At 38.1% G+C, this 18,985-nt stretch overlaps 1 protein-coding gene across 6 annotated transcripts in view; it reads right to left on the bottom strand.

Annotated features, from left to right (window-relative positions):
• The window catches only part of CARMIL1 (capping protein regulator and myosin 1 linker 1), a 192,627-nt gene that overhangs the window by 45,507 nt on the left and 128,135 nt on the right, over positions 1-18,985 (bottom strand). For all 6 annotated transcript variants that reach the window (XM_027745318.2, XM_027745319.2, XM_027745321.2 and 3 more), the window contains 6 exons: positions 17,480-17,548; positions 12,976-13,069; positions 10,720-10,818; positions 8,195-8,323; positions 7,804-7,935; positions 1,908-2,083 (listed from right to left, as the gene is read on the bottom strand). In XM_027745318.2, the coding sequence (XP_027601119.2) occupies positions 1,908-2,083; positions 7,804-7,935; positions 8,195-8,323; positions 10,720-10,818; positions 12,976-13,069; positions 17,480-17,548 (699 nt within the window). The remainder of the gene's footprint in view (positions 1-1,907; positions 2,084-7,803; positions 7,936-8,194; positions 8,324-10,719; positions 10,819-12,975; positions 13,070-17,479; positions 17,549-18,985) is intronic.

Raw genomic sequence — 18,985 nt, 5'->3', positions numbered from 1 at the left:
TCAGGATTAAAAATGAGAGAACGTTTTAATTCACGCAGGAGAATTTTGTCTTTATTACACGTTCAACAGTATGATGATTATCCATAGTGCTGTCACTTTATTTGAAGTAAAACATTAGAGGGTGTCAGGATACATGACTGCAGGTTTCAGAAATAAACTCATGAATCACACAATAAACACAGGAGCCTCTGTACCATATTTAACCTGCTTCTAACAGTTTTCCATGAGATGAAATGAAAACATCTGGGTAAAAGAGCTGAATAAAAATCAGAAGTGAAACTCAGTAAGGAACACTCTGCCACTGAAGTCAGAGAAACATGAATCTCAGACAAATGGGATAGGACAGTACTGCCTGTTTAACACTACTACACTGAACAACTACAACCCATTCATTTCCTTAATTCTTTTTTTGTGTTTGCCTGACAGTTGAAGGACAAGTGTACAATGCTGGTTCTGTCCCAAGAACTTCATGTCAGCCATTCCACCTACACACATATACGAAGAACACCAACACACCCTGCACAATAAACTTAAGTTTCACTGGTAACTCCCTGTCAAGGAAATGTGTACCCTGAATTGCTCCCTTGGGGTCCCATCTTTGGCGACAGTACCAAAGACTCAGGCTGTGAAGGGCAGCTGATTTGGAGCTCACAAGCACATATGCCTGAGCTGCAGCCAGAAGCTCCATCTCTCCTGCCTCTGCTTTCAAGGCCAAATGTTTCACCTCACACTTTCCAGCAAGTGACATGATTTTATTTTTTTATGTGTGGACTGAGCTGCTTTGGATTAACAAAGCTATTTCTGTGTGGGTCTTTCACTACTGCTGCAGAAAGCCTGGACAAAAATGTAAGGAACTCCTTGGAAAGGCAATAGGGAGGTAGAATGGTGGCCAAGCCACAGTGGGAAGAGAATGAGAGTGAAGGGATCTCTCTAAGCTACTGATATTAATTTAAAATAATATAAGGCAGGAAGGGTGACAGTGTGGCCCCCTCACCCCACTGACAGTTCCAGCTCCTACAAGTGGAAAAGCCAGTATTATTGTCTTGGGGTCAAGATTTGTTTGATAGGACTAAAGTGAAGAAAACTGACTCCCTGAACCAATTTAAACACTCTGAAGGCATAGCTAAAGGTTTTAGCACCTTTTCCTGCCTATTTTGCTGTACTCTGCAAAAATAATTTCCAAGTCTTACTGTTTTCTTCTTCTGCAAAGATATTAGCATCGCAATACAAAATGACATGCTTTTCCATCAAGCAGAAAGGAACTGAGAAAGTTTAAGTACAGGTCAACCACATTATACTGCATAAATATATTCTCTGGTATACATTTGATATGAAAAAAAAGCAGTAAAAGGTCAGGTAAAAGCCTCTTTTTTAAAGGACAAACTAAGAGTTATTTAGGGTAACAGTTTCTGCTCCAGGTTTGTGGTTTGAATATTCAAGTTTCCATTTCTTAAGTACGTCTGTCTGCTGTGCAAAACTCCCATATAAAGTTTTAAAGTGATTGCTATGGCTACAGGACAAGACCAAATGCAGCAACAGACAAAGCACGCTATCAGTCAAAGCAAAAAGTGCAATTTCCTTCTATTACATTAATTCAGTATTACCCAAAAACATAAAAAGGTTTTAAAAAATGTATCAGTCATGAAAACGTTATTTGTGCACCAGAAACCAAATCTTCTACTAAATAAATAATCTCACATCCCTAGAGATTCCAAATATATGAATCTCCTGAATTAAGTTCACCAGACCCGTAGGGCGATTTCCTGCTCTTTGAATGGCATAACAGAGTTTCTTGTGAGCCACAAAAGCATTCCAAAATTCTTCTATTACACAAACACAAATACACACACATACACCCCAAATCCAAATTCTATGACTAATTTTGTCAGATTAGTCTTTTAAAGTACCTAATTTTATTGAGGATATCAATTCCAGATTGCTCTAAGAGGACATTTTTCACAAAAGTGCGTGGAATGGAAATCTTCTCAGTGCTAGCCTCAATCAGGTCTTCACGGATGTGAGCTTTCTTCATTACATTTGGGCAAAGGTTTTCCGCTGCATCCACCATAGACTCAAGGAGCGTCTGCAGCACAGTAAGCAAAAAATAGCATTACATATTGGGATTTACTTTAGCTGGAAGATGACAGCATTATTCTGGTGAATAGCACTACAACACTTTGAGACTTGTAGTTTTGACAATTCTCCTTCCTACTTTCCAATCCATTGCAACTCAGCTGCAGTAAAAGATATTTTACAAAATACAGCTTTTAAAATTAACATACTTATTTAGAAAACATCCCACAACTATACTTGATTGCCTTTTCAAATATGAAACTTCTCTCTGTTTAACTGTCAGAACAATAAATTAGCTTCTCTTGCGTGCCTACCACTGCAGTGGATGCTCTGCTGCAGCTGCCTTCCCTCTAAACTGTGTCCTGAATAACCAATTTCCATCAATACTCCAGACCTGCCAATTTGTAAGAAGCACCAGCATATGAAAAAAGGAGACTATCGACAACTCAGTATGCTGTACATGGCTGGAATATACTAGCCAAATATTAAGAAGTAGTTACAAGTGTGATTTGCAGTGGGCATGCAAACCTTTAATATAAGTATCTCATTTACATACACTTAAATCCACAGGGAACTTTAGGTGCAGGCAACAATTTTTATTCGCACAGAATCACAGACTGGGTGAAAGGTTGGAGGTCATCTAGCCCAACCTGCCTGCTCCAGCAGATTTCCCTAGAGCACATTACTCAAGGTTGTGTCCAGGCAGCTTCTGAACATCTCCAGTGAGGGAGAGTCCACAACTTCCCTGGGCAATCTGTTCCAGTGCATGGTCACCCACACAGTAAAGAAATTCTTCCTCATGTTCAGGTGGAACCTTCTGTACATGTTTCTGCCCATTGCCTTTTGCCCTATTGCTCGGCACCACCGAGAACAGTCTGTCTCCATCCTCTTGACACCCTCCCTTCCAATAGTTCTATATATTTATAAGATCCCCTCTCCATCTTCTCTTTGGCCCAGTTCCCTCAACCTTTCCTCATAAGTGAGGTGCTCCAGTCCTCTAACCATCTTTGTAGCCCTCTGCTGGACTCGCTCCTGGAGTTCTATGTCTCTTTCTTTTTAAATGACTGATCAAAACCCCAAACCAGAAGAAAACCATACACACTCCAGAAATAAGACCATGTTACAAACCCCCCAACTCCCTCAACTTTATTTTTCTTAGCATAAGGTCTCCTGTACTGACAGTATCTTCCCTCTTAAACTCTCTCTTAGAAAAATGTTTCATAGAAATCCTCAACGCTACGTAGTTACGTCAGGAAGCCCTTTAGTCGCATGAGATTTATCTCCTACCTGTGCCTGTGAGAAAAGTAACTCTGGTTTAAATCCTCTTTTATCACCTGCTGGTTTCTTTTTGAAACCCCAGCTATGACTAGAAGGCTCAAGAGCCCTCACTACAGGCATGAGTGAGGGCTCACAGTGCCTCACATAATCATCCATCTATAAACTTGTGACATGAAAAGTGCAGGAAAGCTTTAATGTACAGATGCAGGGATCAGGATGAGTCATAGAACCAGTACTAGTGTCCTTTGTCACTGAAATATTTTTCCTCTAATTGTTTTCCATTTTCATATCCAAAAAGGTTACGACACCTGTGGTCCTACACAGAAGGTATAAAATAATAAGCTGGTCATCTAGAAAAACAATTTTAAATTCATATGGTTTTACTACATGATGATATGTACCCTGTGTACAGTAAAACACATTCATTTATAAACACAAAGCAGTATTTTCTGATAAGACTAGAAACTGTTGTTTGTTCAAAATCTCTCCTATATCCACCTTACTTCATCTCCAGTCCCAGCAATGCAGGAAATCTATTTTAGGTATCTTCAGAAGGCTGTTCGACCACCAATTAATTTCCCACCAAATAACTTGTTTCAGAGACTGCAAAAGGCCCAAGCTCATCAGCACAAGATTTGAGAACAAACTCTCTACATCCATTCCCAGTATGAAGCACTACTTAGAAAGACCAGTAAGGAGGTGTTTTTCTCCAGCAGCTGGTCCTGCTGCCCAGTGAAGCAGCTGTCATGCTGCTGCACTCCAGTGACTGTGAGGTCTCCTCAGCCTACAGTGCTTCCACAGTGGCATATACAAATGCATTGTCCTTGGTTCATGCTTCAGTGGAAGTGCAAGACTCATTTTATCCCAATTTTGAATCCTCCAAACAAGTGGGACAAGCAGCAACTACTAGCAGACATCAGATTTTTCACCATATGCCATACCACATGAAGTTTTCAAGCAGTTTTTTAAAATCCAAAGGAAGGTGGAAAGACAAAAGGAACAGGACAGGGACCAGTTTCTCGATATGGGCCAACATGTCTCCAGTAAGACTAGAAGTCGATAACCAAACAGAAAAAAGTACTTACCAAAAAAAAAAGGAAAGACAATAGCAGTTTCATTGGAATGGTATAATAGGTAAGCCTAGGTTTAACCCAGGCACTTGTAAATATTGTACAAAAATAATGAATTGCACCCCTTGAAAACTCTACCAGACTTCCTTTTTCCTTTTCACACAGAGGTGAGTGACCTCAGGTTCAACTCCACTGTAGGAGAGCTTTCTTCTCTTTCCATAGCCCTACTACATAATTATGCCCTACATAATTGGCAATTTTCACATATAAATATTGAGCAAGAAACAAAAACACCATTACTGCATAATAATTTCAATTATTCGAAGCAGCATCTTTCAGTCTATAACTCTTACAGACTGAAAAAAATAGACTGCTCTTTAAGCCTAGATTCATGAGGACAACAAAGCAACATGAAGCAGCCACAGTGTACAGGGAAGTCTGCTCTTTACAGCATTTGATTTACAGTTATAAGGGACAACTGTCACTATGGAGCTTGTTTCTGGGTTCCCAAGCTCTCTGCACTTTAACCCTCCCATACTCCCCTCCTTCAATCCCCCAGAGATTCTGGGACAGCATGACTAAGGAAGAGCCTTTCAAGCCCCTGCAGACATATTCACAGGGAGGATAAAGAACTTAAATGGTAGAGACAACTGAGCCAGGTACACTACTAATGAGAGTTTCTGATACATCCATTTTTTATCATGGCGTTTATTCTCTGGGTGCAAATGTGTATTCTATCTTGAAAAAATTTCACAGCCCCTCAAGAGTTACCAATGTATCCCAATCATAAAAGTGACAAAGACTTGTTATGCTGAATTACAGCTGCAGTCTTTCAAAATGGATCACGTGAAGAAATGTTGTGTGAAGGTGTCAGTGGGAAGTAGAAGGAAAAACTGAAGACTTTTCCTGAAAATCTCAGAATTAATTTTTAATCAAAAAACCTCAGAGAATGCAATTTAAGTCAAATAGAGTTTGGATCCCATTTTAATTGCACAACTGAACATAATTTCTTCAGTGGTGGATTTCAGCAGTTAATTTCACATGGCTGTTATTGTATCTACAGAAACCTTTCCTCCTCTTTTAATTCTATCCCAAAACCTTTCACTGATGGAAACACATTGATCAATATTGACTGTGAAGGGGCACACATTTCAGTCACAAGACTATACGTGCCAGTCACCAGGGGTGCAGAAAGAAAAGAAAAAAGTACTGCACACAGTTAAAGAATCTTAATATTCGGGAGAAAGATACGGTGAGAACAAAAGGACTGGAGCATGATGATATCAAAACAAAAATTAAACAGGTGATGAAGCTAAAATACGCTTTGCACTAGAACAGAATTTAGGGAGAATATTTTAAGCACTCTTGACCATACAAAACAAGCATCTTTTGCCTAGGCTCCACTTCTCTTGCTTATTTGTCCTTGGGCCTTTGCTGACTGAATAAAGCATCTCTGGGTTCTATGTGTCCACAGTGACACCAGCAGGAGATGAAAAATGCATACAATGCTATAATTTCTCCTTTGGTCAACTCAACTCATTCCAAGATACGCTTTTCCTTACACTAACTTCTTACTTCCGTCTCTTCCCTTCTTTCAGTTAAAAACAAAAATAAAAAAATCTCATATTTGCCTGAAGAATGTTCATCGGCTTTACACAACTTCCAAACTTTTTTTTAGAATCAGGCTGTGGTTGCCATGGAAGCTAAAAATCAAAAACTCAATTCACATTACACAGGATGTTTTTCTGCCAACAATTACAAAAACAACTGTCCTTATATGACCTCCCTTGTCTATCTTTACAAAAAATAAACTGCTTATTATGTTTTGAATTGATGTAAACAATTGGGGAAAAAAAAAACCCCTAATCCATGTTCAACATTTTCTCCTGCATGCAAAGTACACCACCACAGAACTTAAAGGGAAACCTTTCAGCCTGAAGCATAAAATTATTAAAAATGAGAGTTAGAATATACAAGGAGCAATACGACTTTATAGTTTCTTGTAAGCCACTTAAACTTGAATGCCAACACAAATTAAAAGTAAACATAGAAGTCAGAATGAGTGAGCTGAAGTGCCTTTCATTGTAAATGTGTAAAAGTATAAATGGAAGACCCATGAACTCAATCTTAGCCAGCAACTATAAATAACATTCCAAATGCTGACGAGGTTTATTTTTCTACATTTCTATAAGAGTATCCAAGATGAACTTATTAAAGTACATGAGCCCAGCATGAAGGGCTGACCTAACTATTCCCATTCCAATAATAGCCCAGGAGTTCCACTGGGAAGAATCTTATGGATAAATCACTTTCATGGCTGCAGAAATCTTCACTTATTTCATATAATGGGGAAAGGGAGACACATACTAAAAATCAAGCACCATTTTCCTCCTCATTAACTTTTTAATTTCAAAAAAGTAATTAGTAATATGGTATTATTATTGTTCTTCATTATATTCCCACTGACTAAAGCATTTCCATGTTGTTTCAACTGAAAGATCAAAGAATCTGAAAATGAAGGTTGAAAAGTTTAAATACAACAGAACACAGGCAAGGCAGCTTAGTCATAAACTCAGGTTGATCTGAGCTGCCCCAGAGTCATATTCTTAAATTCACCAGCTTCCATACAGATCCCAACTGTTGTTAAAATCTCCCCATTTTGTCTTCTTTCTGGACTGACAGCTTTGCACATGCTGTATGGATGATTCTTCTTTGCTTGTTATACAGTAAAAGCTAACGTAACTGAAGGTTCAAGTTTCTGAGCAGGAGCTGGCTGAACACAGGTGAGAACAATTACAGATCAATGACATCTATTTCAAGAACTGAGGTTTGACAAGCAACTTGTGAAAAGACTTCCTGCAAAGCTGCCTGTACTAATTCTTTGGGCACTCTCAACACATACAAGTTACCCAAATCAAACAGTAAAGTGGAAAATCTGCATCAGGTTCAAGTGGTCACTGGGGAAAAAAATCTGCAATGAAGCCTACAGAAAAGCAGTTTTCACTCCAGTGGGACACTTTAACTACTGAGCACTTTTCTCCAGGGCATGAGGCTTCTTGGGGTGCTTGAGAGATGCCTTTATAAAGGGTTGAAGGAGCAATTGAGTAGTCTTCGCCTTCTAGAAGATGAAATAAGATGATAATAAACAGTACGTGCTCCTGCCCACTGAAAACACCAAAGCAACTTTTCTTTTAATTCCAACTGAGTAAAAACCCAGATAATGCAGCCCAAAGTTATAAGAAACTAATCATGAAAAAATAGCTTACACACAAATCTACTGAGAAGTTAAAAAAAGAAAAAAAGTGTGGTACATTTGCATTTAGCAACAGAAAACCTCAGATTTAGTTATTACTGCATGTAACAGATGGTAATATCCACAGACCTTAAGTTGCTCATCCACTACCCTTGTGACTTCTCCAGCCATGGATTCAAGTGTCTCTTGGATTGGATTGGAGAGTGAACCATTTGCTCCTGCCCAAGAAGCTCCACCAAGGTGATAAAGATTTGGTAAGAGCTGTAAGACAGGAAGAGTATCTTCAGAAAGCAGGCTCATCACTACCTGCTTTCAAATCAGGACAAATAGGAGAAAACCTCTTTGGTTAAATCAAAGTCTTTATAAATTAGAATTATCACATTAAATACTATCTATAGCTGATCATCTGAAAAAAACACCCTTTTGCGACACATTGTTATTTTAACTCACCCAAAAGAGAAAAGCTGCAAACATACACAGAACTGCTCTCAGCATTAGCAGTATGCTGGGAAAGGCTTACTGTTTTGGAGTTCTTAGCATCCCGCATAAGCCGCTCTGCAGATTTGACATCCTCCTGTACAGCATCCACGCCACAGTTTCTTAAAGAGTTGAGATGATCTTGCACTTTTACACATATCCTGTCAATCATCTATTTGAACAAAAGACATACAAAAAATAAAACATCAGAATGTTGGTCAAACACAAACCTAATCCAATCCAGGTAGAAAATCAACAGTAGCATGATAAGACTTGTAGTGACAATCTGGAAATGCATGATCAGAGCTTGGACATAGTACAATACTAGTGCAGAAAAGCACTACATCTCATAAAGACACATCTAAATACTGCAAAAATAAATAAAACTTTACCATTTGAAAAAATTAAACAATTTGGAATATTTCCTCAACGGTTACCTCCAGGATAACTGCAAATAATCAAGTTATCCAGCTCAAGTTGCTCTGTATTTTTTGAGCAACTTAAATGCTGAAAATGTTGTTGATATATTTAATACTTAGGTCCAGAAATCACTGAACTGTTAAGAAATTCAGATAGTAAAAGAAAGTTCTGCCATTCAACAAACACTATCAGAGATTTTTCCCATCTAAGCAAAATGTAATCGCACAAGCTTCTGGAGTATTCTTTCAAAATAGAAATATTCCTAGTTGCAAGGGAATTAAAACTACTAAAGCAGAAGTTTCGATCATAAATTGATAAATTGAACTTAATCTGTATCTGCAACACAATTCATTCAACATGCTGAAAACACAGGGCAGGCGGTATATCTGTATCCTTACAAGACAAACCAATAAGAATGACATACAGTCAGCTTTGATTAAGATATATGAGGCAGGGAGATATAATAGTTAAAAGTCTTTATCAGCCCACACAGCATTCATTAGAACCGGCTATTTGACATTTTGAAGTAACATCTGAGTGCATGTGTCATCATCATACAAAGTCTACAGTTCTAGCATCTTATATCATTAGCAACAAGAACTGAAATAATTTCACAGCATGCTCCTTTACTGCTCCACATGACTCCTTCTCTTCAAAGGGTTTTGGGTGGGCCTTTTTTGTACAAGTACAAAAAAGTTAATTAATTATTAGACAGTGAAAAGTCTCACTGGGACATCTGGACTGAAAAAAAAAATACACTCTGGGAATAATAATGCAATTCTACAATCCTAGATGGTCTTTTCCAGCTCTCTTTTAAAACTGTTTTTAAAATCCATCCTTACTGTATACAATGTAATGTAGAAATCTGTAATTTTACTTTCAAAATAGCAATAAATTATATTTCCTGAAAACTGATGTGTGCGTGGTGTTGGAGGAAAGCACAATTAAAACCAACAAGCTATAAAAAGATCTAAATTTAATTCATATGGAGATTATTAACTTGGGGGGGAAAAGTGGCATCGCAACAGATAAATTACTAGAATAAAACAAGTGGTACTGCTCTCTTGCAGTTTTCAGTGCCTGCACCTCTCCATGTACTGTTTTCTCTGTTGAGAGGTTAGAGTACAATTTTAGGTTCCAGTAATAAAACTCTGTCCTATTAAATTTTAGTAACACAGGTATAAAAAGGCCACTTGAAATTAGGATTCACCACAAAAAATGCAGAAAACAGAGAGAAATTCCATCAACTCAGCTGAAGAGCAAAACAGATATTCCTCTCCCATTTGCTGGAGTCTGCTATTTGCATGGGAACACAGCTAGTGCAAACAAACAGATAAGGAAATTTAAAACAAAGGCTGTGACAAGTTTTATTCTTCTTACATCACCTTGCTTCTTTACTGGTGTAGTAGAGGTGAAAACAGCCCTGAGGAGTTCTGGCAAGAAACACACTAGCACAGAGAGAATGATAGGCTACCACAGAAAACTCTCGTAGACCTCTCAAGGACAAAAAAACAGAAGGACACGTGACATCTAGGAAACCTGGTAGTGGTTGACAAAACACAAAAGCTTCCCGGCTTTGAGCAATACTTTGGGCTCTGTTAGGCAGGAAGACTTTCCAGCTGCCCAGACTGTAAAGAACACAGAAGACTTTTACTTTCCTTTGCTCCCTTTCCCTCTAAGTAGAACTTCCAGTTGGCACCCACAGTTTTGAAGGAATAAGGCAGATGATGACTTACTCTCTAAGGCTGTTTGCTCTGGGGGGTAGCTAAGGGCATGTTTACATGGTTGCTCAGTGCTAAGCAGAGAGACTGCAACTGGTTCAGACACCAAAACTGGCAAAGCCAAATCATGCTTTTCACACTGATGAGAGCCTGTTGAAAAGTCAGACTCCTGAGCACCAGTGAACCAAACTATTCCTAGTCTCAACAGTAGTTCATTTAACAACAGCTCAGGTCTTTCTCTACACAGTACTGCTATACATAAGACCTCCCTCTCACAAATGCTTTCTTTCCTTCCAAATAGACTATCACTGATAAAGTAAGATGTGCCTCGTGGGTACTAATTAAGGTACTTGGACAGAATGAGGGAGAACTCTCTCCCCAGGCAGATTTTAGGTACTGAGAAGTCCAGTAAGGAACAAGTTCTCACCTGCTGAGTGGTACTGGTGACAATGCCTTGCTGCAGCCGATATGCTTGCTCCTGTAGGTACTTCCTGGTCTCATGATTACGAAGCAAGTAGTTTTCTATCTAAAAAAAAAATCAGAAAAAAAAGCCAGATTAGGAAACGGATGTGATTCTTCACATTGTAATTTGCTTTCAGTTTTGCTGCTGTATCAGAATTGGGTACTGACAAGAAAAACTGCTTAATTATTTATCACCTGCAAACCTTATTCTGTGTGTCTCAGTGCTTCATAATCACATTGGCAAATATTTGTTCACTTACAGACAAGTTAAATATGGTTAAATACTGTGCTTTTGCCACTGTTTTCTGCAAGAGTCATCTATTTTGAACAATTTAGTAAATTAGTCTGACAAAGGATTAGATTCTGGTTTGACAAGTATTTGAAGGGACTCTTATCTATTAGATGTTGTAGAGACCACGATGACTTAAGATAGTCAATTCATTTCTTTTAGATGCACTCAGCCCACTGAAAAGATACATTTAAACATCAGTATGTCTGGAGAGAAAATAAACTATTTAAAAGTGCCTCAGTTCAAAAGTTCCTTAAGGCTAAGCAGTACAGAAGTGCTCTTCAAAGGTAAACACCTACCATCAACAGCTTAATGGCACATAGAGTAACCCACTAAGCTGACTCTATCAAACTTAGTCAAGTCAAAAAACCCTATGAGTAAACTGTTTAAGGTTCATCAAAGGTCTGAAAGGAAGAGAAGAGAAAGGATGGGTAGAGTGGCCAGCAGATTGTGATGCAGACATTAATATGATGGTCATCTCTGAACCAGCAGCAGCAGCAAGAACTGGAACATTCTGACCAAAGCCCCACAGTAACACAGGGTTTATCCAGTTTGCCCACGTTAGGTGGGTAAAGTGTGCTGCAGAGATACTGGAGCTTGGGAGGTTAGCTGCTATGTCCATCTGGTGTTGGACCAATGCCAGGAGCACTCTGACTGTACTCCAGCTGTGGAGTGCTGAAGCTCACTGAGATGTCAGTCAGTTGGTTCAGTTGTCCCCACATCAGGCATGGCAGCTCAGTCCATGCAGACAGGCTTTCGTTCCTATACGCATGGAATTAGCTGTGTTCACAGTACCACTCCTGAGACTGTTACTTTTTTTGGGAGAGAACGTCCTTGTGTTGTGTAAAGAAAGCCTGAACCACACATGTTAAAACAAACTCAGGGCCTAACAGCTTTAGCAACTTTAAGATGAATAAAAGAAAATGCTCTTTGTATGTAACACCTAATTAACACAGAGAATTTAAATCCCCATGGCCAGAAGCTTCACAATATTTTTTTCAGAAATGCACCTATCGCTCTAGATATGAACCTAGACAATTTTATTAAATGAGATGTAAGAAGTATGTCCATCCCCTATGATTCAGACTTTTAAAAGCAGAATTTAGATCATTTTCATGCATCAAAGAAAAAGGCGCTAACTACCAGTCCCTCTCCCTGTGAGAATCCCTTTACTGAAAATAAGGATCATTTGCTTTTTAAATCACAGTTATCTGTAAGAACTATTTAAGGTTTTTATGACCTTACCCTGGCTGAAGGTAAACTACTCATTAAAGAGATGTAAATTGTATGCTTTCTGATTGAGCAGGAGGCTCATTTGGAGCTTGCTAGATTTACTGTATTAAAAGTCAGCTGGGAGCTTTATAACTCATGCAAGTGGAACAGCTACAGATACTGTCAACACCTTTTTAATCCTAAAGAACATGCTGGTGCAGTTGCTTATTTAGGGCAACAGTGAGTTTTATACGTAGAATATAAATTAACACAGGCAGTAAATGTTTTCATTCTCCCTCAAATTAAAGAGCATCCTTTGTCTTGTACAGAACCGACTGCACTTTTTATGCCAATATAAAAAATGTGTACCAATAATTCTAAACATATGGAAACACGCACAAGTACATATGTAGCAAACCTGCAGTTTCTAACTCTCCCTTTTGTAGTTAGGCACACAGCACTACGAGGTGTAGCTTGCACTCTTTTAGTTAGGACTTTTTGACACTACACCCTTGCATTACATCAGTCTTCACTCCAACCATTCTGTGGAACAAAAAGCTCTTGCAGCACTTGATTACCACATATATGTCTATGCAAATCAAACAATCCATGAATCTAGCCTAGAATTCTTACTCAGCCAAGCATGAAGGCTCAGTCACTTAAAATTACTACTTTATTTTCGGTGATTTTATGCCTGTGCATTGGTGGTATATGCAATACCTTTTGCAGCGCCTCTTCTGTTTTCTCAGGGTTTGTTTTGAGTGCTTGGGAGGCATCGTTCATCGGTATAGGCATGAATCTCAATGTATAATTCCTAAAGAAAATAAAATTTAATAGTGAAAGTTAATCTAATTACTGTACCTCATTATGAAGAATAACTTAGAAGGGAGAAATAAGGTGCATCTAGCTTGCTTGTGGAAGGTACTAAGAACGTATTTTTCACATTTGTAAGTGGACAAACTGGAGGCAGGCATGCTCCTTTTTGCTGTTAATTCTTCCTTGCTACTAGACAGAGGGGCAGATTTTGAAAAGCAAAAAATGCAGTTACGTGGTCAATGCCCAGTGGCTGCTGAATAAAGGCCTAGCTGCCTTCTGTACCTCTGTACACAAGGTTAGATTATTTTTCTCCTATATCTAAACAGAACAGAGAGCATCAGTGCCTGCTGGCAACTTTATCAGATCTAAGACTAAATGGAAATATTCAGTAAGAGACAGATAGCAACTAAGAGACTGAGCTTTGAAAATTTACTATTTAATAACTTCTTGTGTTTACAACAATTTGAAGGCGCTTGCTGAATTTTTAATAAAAGCTGACAAAATAAGCATAGCATCTCCACATTGTTTTATGCAGACAATTGCTCTCTGCATTTGACTTTTTTGTTTGCAAAATATTTCTGTAGGTTTGTCCATCTGCTGCAATATGAGAATAAAGATAAGGCGTCTTGAGTCAAAACTGCATTTAAACTCTGAGAACATAAGTTGCCTTGCATTTACTGTAGCAGTTACACCTAAGATGCTACATGCAGTGGTATGTCCATACACCTTCAGATTTGAACAAACGAAGAGAAAAAAAAAAAAAGCAGGAAGTTCGTAAAACCTGGAAAAAAAATCATTCCTTCTATTTTCCATAAATCCTTAATTTCCTGCAAATATCTTTCTCCTCCTTCAGCTGTCTGCAAATGTCCCCGTAAAATTGTCTGTTCCTATTCCATCAGAGCTACATAAATATGTTTGGAACCCTCTATTTTTGAGCATTTTAGAGCTGGCAATTTCAACTGAGTCACCACCATTCCTCACTAAATGCAGTAACTCCACCAGCAGACACCTTAAATACTATGACACTCCAAGCTTCTTTCACTTCCTCTCCCACCAGTTGCTTGGCCACATGGAACACTACTTCCTGAAGGACAGTGGTCTTCTTAACTGCCAAACTTGCTGATTCCTTGTCGATACCACCCAACATTTTATCTTAAGTGATAATGGAAGACTTCTATGTTTCTTCCCCAATGCAAACATGTACAGCTGTCAGTGGCAGAGAGTTACTCATAATGACTCAGCAAGGGCCCTGTGATTTCAGTGTCCAATTTTCCACTGCATCACAGTCAGAAGATTAATTCATCTCTCGAGTTGTCTTGCCCTTCAAAAGAACATTGCAAACTATACAGACTCTGTTATGTGCCCTCATGTAATACTAACCAGTGAATAACTGGCTGTCCATCACCATGTGGAAAACTTTTAAATGTCAAAGACACCGAGCTCCAAGACAGATAATAATTACATAACTCACTGATTGCCTGAGTACTACCTGGCAGGTGGGGTATTTATTTAGTTAAAAAGGAAAAAAAGGTAGATTTCTAAGGATCTCTACAGCTGTTTGACATTTAAAGCATCCCATTCATTGAAATCTGTAATTGCCAGCTCTCATGCTAGTAATTATATGCTAAATTCAATTTAGTCAAAGGCTTAGTGCACCCTCCCTCACACACATGGACACACATAGCAGAAGGGGAGAAGGGAGGAAAGAGAAAGGTAAGGAGATGTCATGGAGACACAATCAAAGAGGCAAAACTTTAGAAGACCACTACCCTAAGGAAGAAAGGAAATCCTCTGTACTTGGTTTCCTTTCAAACAGACAGTAATTTTTCAAAATGCTATTTGATTTTCATCTAAGAATTAACCAGCTCTTAGGGGAAAAAAAATCAGGAATTTAAAGCTTGCTTTTCAACTTTGATCATCAGAGAAGTATTTATCTTCACACTTCATTTTTCTCTGTTTCCTTTGAAGTCTAAAATATTCCTCCATTCTTCTTTATATTAACACTCCACTTGTCTCTTGTAATAGAGTACATTTTGCTTCTAATTCAATAATCCTGTAATTTCATAACACACCAATACACTCAGTAAAATACCCATATTTAAAGGATGATAAATTTTAGAGCGGTGCTGAAAAGACTGGAAAGGATGTCCTAAAAACCTCTCCCTCTGTGTACAACATGTGTGACAATGGTCCTACATTTCATCACATGTTATTTCCCTTGTACTAACTTCTGCTCTATTCATGACATACACTCCCTGCTGTGGTGGTGATTTTACTGCCTATTAAAAAAAAAAAAAAAAAAACGGGAATAAGATAATCTGATTTGCAGGTCAGAGTGTGTGATTTTCACGTCACTGCTATGGGAAGAATTTGTAGGCCTCTAATAAACCCCAGCATTTTTCATCAGTTATTGAAATTTAAGCTATTTCTTCAGTCAGTCCATATAGAAAAAAAAATCTTTTAGGAATGAACATGGGACAATACTGTACAGTCCTACGACAAAGCAGGCTCTAGGCTGCAAAGCACATGCTTATCTGTACATTAAAATTACAGAAACACAAGTCTCTGATTTTAATGGCCAGGCTGAATAGGATGCATTGTTCTCAAATGCTCCCCTGAACTGAGACCTGTACTGGACTCTGCAGAAGAACCTTTCAGCATCTCCCATCAGCTGTCTGGGACCCCTGGGGCAAACTCTGCCAACAGCCATGCTTCCAGAATTCCCTTGCAGGAATAACATTTTCACACAATTATAAACAGACAAAGAAAATTTGGGAGAAGGGGACAGAAACAATATTCTGATTACTCTGGCCTGTTTTGAAGTCTGTTACAATCTCTCCCAATTCTCCTAAGCCTTCTTCCCATACTACTACAGTCTAGCTTTCTTCTTTTTTTTTTTTTTGTGGTTTAGTATATGACTATTTTTCTTAAGTTCAAAATAACACGTACAACACATATGCCCAAGCAACTTCAGTATATTTCATTCCAGTTTGAGCAACAATTCTTTCCTACAGAATATTGATGGTTTCAGGTTTTTTTAGGAAACACAGGGTGAAGGGGTGTTCTCAAAATGTCTTCAAGATGGATTGTTTACAGCCTAATTGTTTTCAGCCAGTACTGACAGTCCCTCTCTCAAGTTTAAACCTTTGTTGCCTGTGGCTTAGTTTGTGATGTTATCAATGCTTCTGACAATTAAAAAATGTTTAAGGCAACATAAAATAACCTCAGCTTCGAAGTTAAGTAAATGAGATGCCACCTCAACAGAGTTCACTGTAACACAATTATCTACAGCATTTTTTTTTAAGATCATTTGCTTTTGCCTTAGTATTTCCTCCTCTTTGCTAGTTACTCATCCAAACACTTCAGAACAGAAAAGTTGATGCTAAGCAGAAAATAAGTGTATTCCCTTTTCTACCAGACTTTCCCATGTTATTGCTCTCTAAAAGAGAAATGCCTGCAAGTTGACAAATAACCTTTGCAAATTATCATTCACTACTATCAATGGAATCACTGCAAGATGATTTGCTTAATTATATATCACTTATCTAATTTCCCACATCAGTGCAACTGAATTAATTTTGAAACCAAGGATATAAACTACAAGAGTTTCATAAAACTAGTAACTTCGTAAGCTCTAGCCTCATGACCCCTCCAAGGTTTAAGATGGTCCCTTAAGTATTTATACAGTTTTACAAAATATCTTTTCTAAAAAGTAGTAATTGTAGGTTGCCTTCACCTTCTAAAGAGAGCCTTTGTTCCTATCTGATGGATTTAATGACGTGAAACAACTTTAACTGCTGTTTAATTTAAATCCATATTTTTTCTCTCTTAAGAAAAGTAATAACATATAAAGAAATGAGATGGAGAAAGATGAAAGCAATTTAGCATCCATCACTGGTAATGGCTGCATCTGTGAGTAAACTCATGGAAGCAAAATGACCCAGACCAGAGCAAGAACAATGCATTCCTGAGATCATCACTATTAGTTTAAACTTCCTAGGGGGAAGAAAAAAAAGTCAGACCACAAAGGCACACTTCAGTAATTTTCTATTATTATATACAGCTTCATTCACTGACTAGAATAGAACTTCTGCATGCTATCAACACAAGAGAATGAAGAAAAGGGAAAATATTACCAAATTCAGAATTCTAACGCTAACAGCAGAACTCGGGGGCCTTAATGCTGATAGCAAAGTATGGATGAAAGAGCCACAGAGCTTTTTCCCATCCTTTTGAAGGATGTGAAATCATGAATTTTCCTTTAGATTAAACACCCTGACACTTAAAATTGAGAGCACTCAGCATCTTCAAGATCGTACTGGCTGTGGTGAGAACTGCAGCTGCTCAGATCATTCAGGATGTAAATCTTTGGCCTCTTCCCGAGTCATTCAACTGCTTGAGAACTTACTTTTCCAGTGCCACAGCTATGTCCTGGAAGCCCTGTGCAGTGATGTTATTCTTGTCCCATATTACAGTTCTGAGAAGTGGTGGGGAAAGGAAAGAAAAATAAAAGTTAAACGAAAATAAATCTATATTGAAACTTTGCATATTGAAATAATGCAGTGGTGAATGTTCGAAATTGTATAGCAGAAGGCAACATTTTAAAAACCTGTCTTTAGTTATATTCTAAAACCTTGAAATGACATAAGTTATGGACAAACATACTATGAAATTCACTTTCTCTTACTTTAAAAGGGACTTTACTATATTTTCCATCATTAACATAAAAACCTAACTTTTCTAAAATACAGCTAATAGAAAGATTTGGAGATGAATTCCAGCTTTTTCAAGTAACAGCATCAAAAACAAAGTTCAAATGTCTGCTTTGCAAGCTGCCACCAAAAACCAAGACAACTGCAGTAAGTGAACAATCTCTACACAGGCTATATGTATTTTAAAAAATCATGTTGATTGGTTGTCAAAATTTGCAGGCTATTACATATTCAACCCTGCACTAGGCTCATCATACAGTTCCCATGATTCCACATGCAACATAAGTAGCTGTCAATATAAACCATTAGGTTAGGTGCATAAATTGTAGCTCTTTTGAATACTCAATAATGATATGAGTGATCACTGCCCCTCCTCCCCCAACTCAGACCACTCAAGCAGACTGCCTGCCAATTTGCAAACACATGTTCAAAGATCTCATTAGTAGTCAGAAGAGACAGACAAGCGGATAAATCTTGCTTCTGCAAGAGTATCAGTTGTAGTTGTTTTGAAAAAAAAAAAAAAGTCATAAAAACGAACAAAGATTTGTGGTGCTTAAAAGAGAAAAAAAAGAGAGATGGGAGGGTTTCACAAGTATTGACATCCTTCTGTTGTTGCATAGTAATCCCTCTGTTTTTTAGATGGAATGATGGAGGTAAGGAAGAGAGGAAGATAGATTTTACACTCACCCTACAAAGGTCATATGCTTAGGGTCAAATCTTGGATATTTCTGCTATTGAAAAATGTGTTTATTTTTCTACCTGGATGTCATTTTATAACATTTTTGGCAGAGCCAAAAAGTTACCATTGCATTATTCAGTTTGCAATCACACCACAGACTGTAGTGACATTATGTCAACTGTGACATTCAGCGTACTGTGAAACATTTCAGTATGCCATCCTGAAATCCATCAAAGCTTTATTTCTTCAGATACTGTGGTCATTTCAGGTTAATACATTCAATAAAGCTAAGCCATCCCTCCAGTGTTTTCTTGACATTTTTAATATTCAGTTTGGGCATAGTGGCACAAAGACCAGGATCCCTGCCTCTGAACAAACAGCCAAGACTGTTTTGGGGAATTTCTTACCCTCCAGGGATCAAATACTCAGAGACCAAGCACAGAGTGGTCTCTTTACACAGACAGTACACTGAGGACAGTTCATCTGTACAGTCTGACAAGAGGAGGAGTGAGGATTAGTTTCC

The sequence above is a fragment of the Pipra filicauda genome, unplaced genomic scaffold (assembly GCF_003945595.2).
Source record: "Pipra filicauda isolate LSUMZ 115617 unplaced genomic scaffold, ASM394559v2 scaffold224_size1409572_pilon, whole genome shotgun sequence".
Taxonomy (NCBI): Eukaryota; Metazoa; Chordata; class Aves; order Passeriformes; family Pipridae; genus Pipra; species Pipra filicauda.
This window is presented reverse-complemented; position numbering and strand designations above follow the sequence as displayed.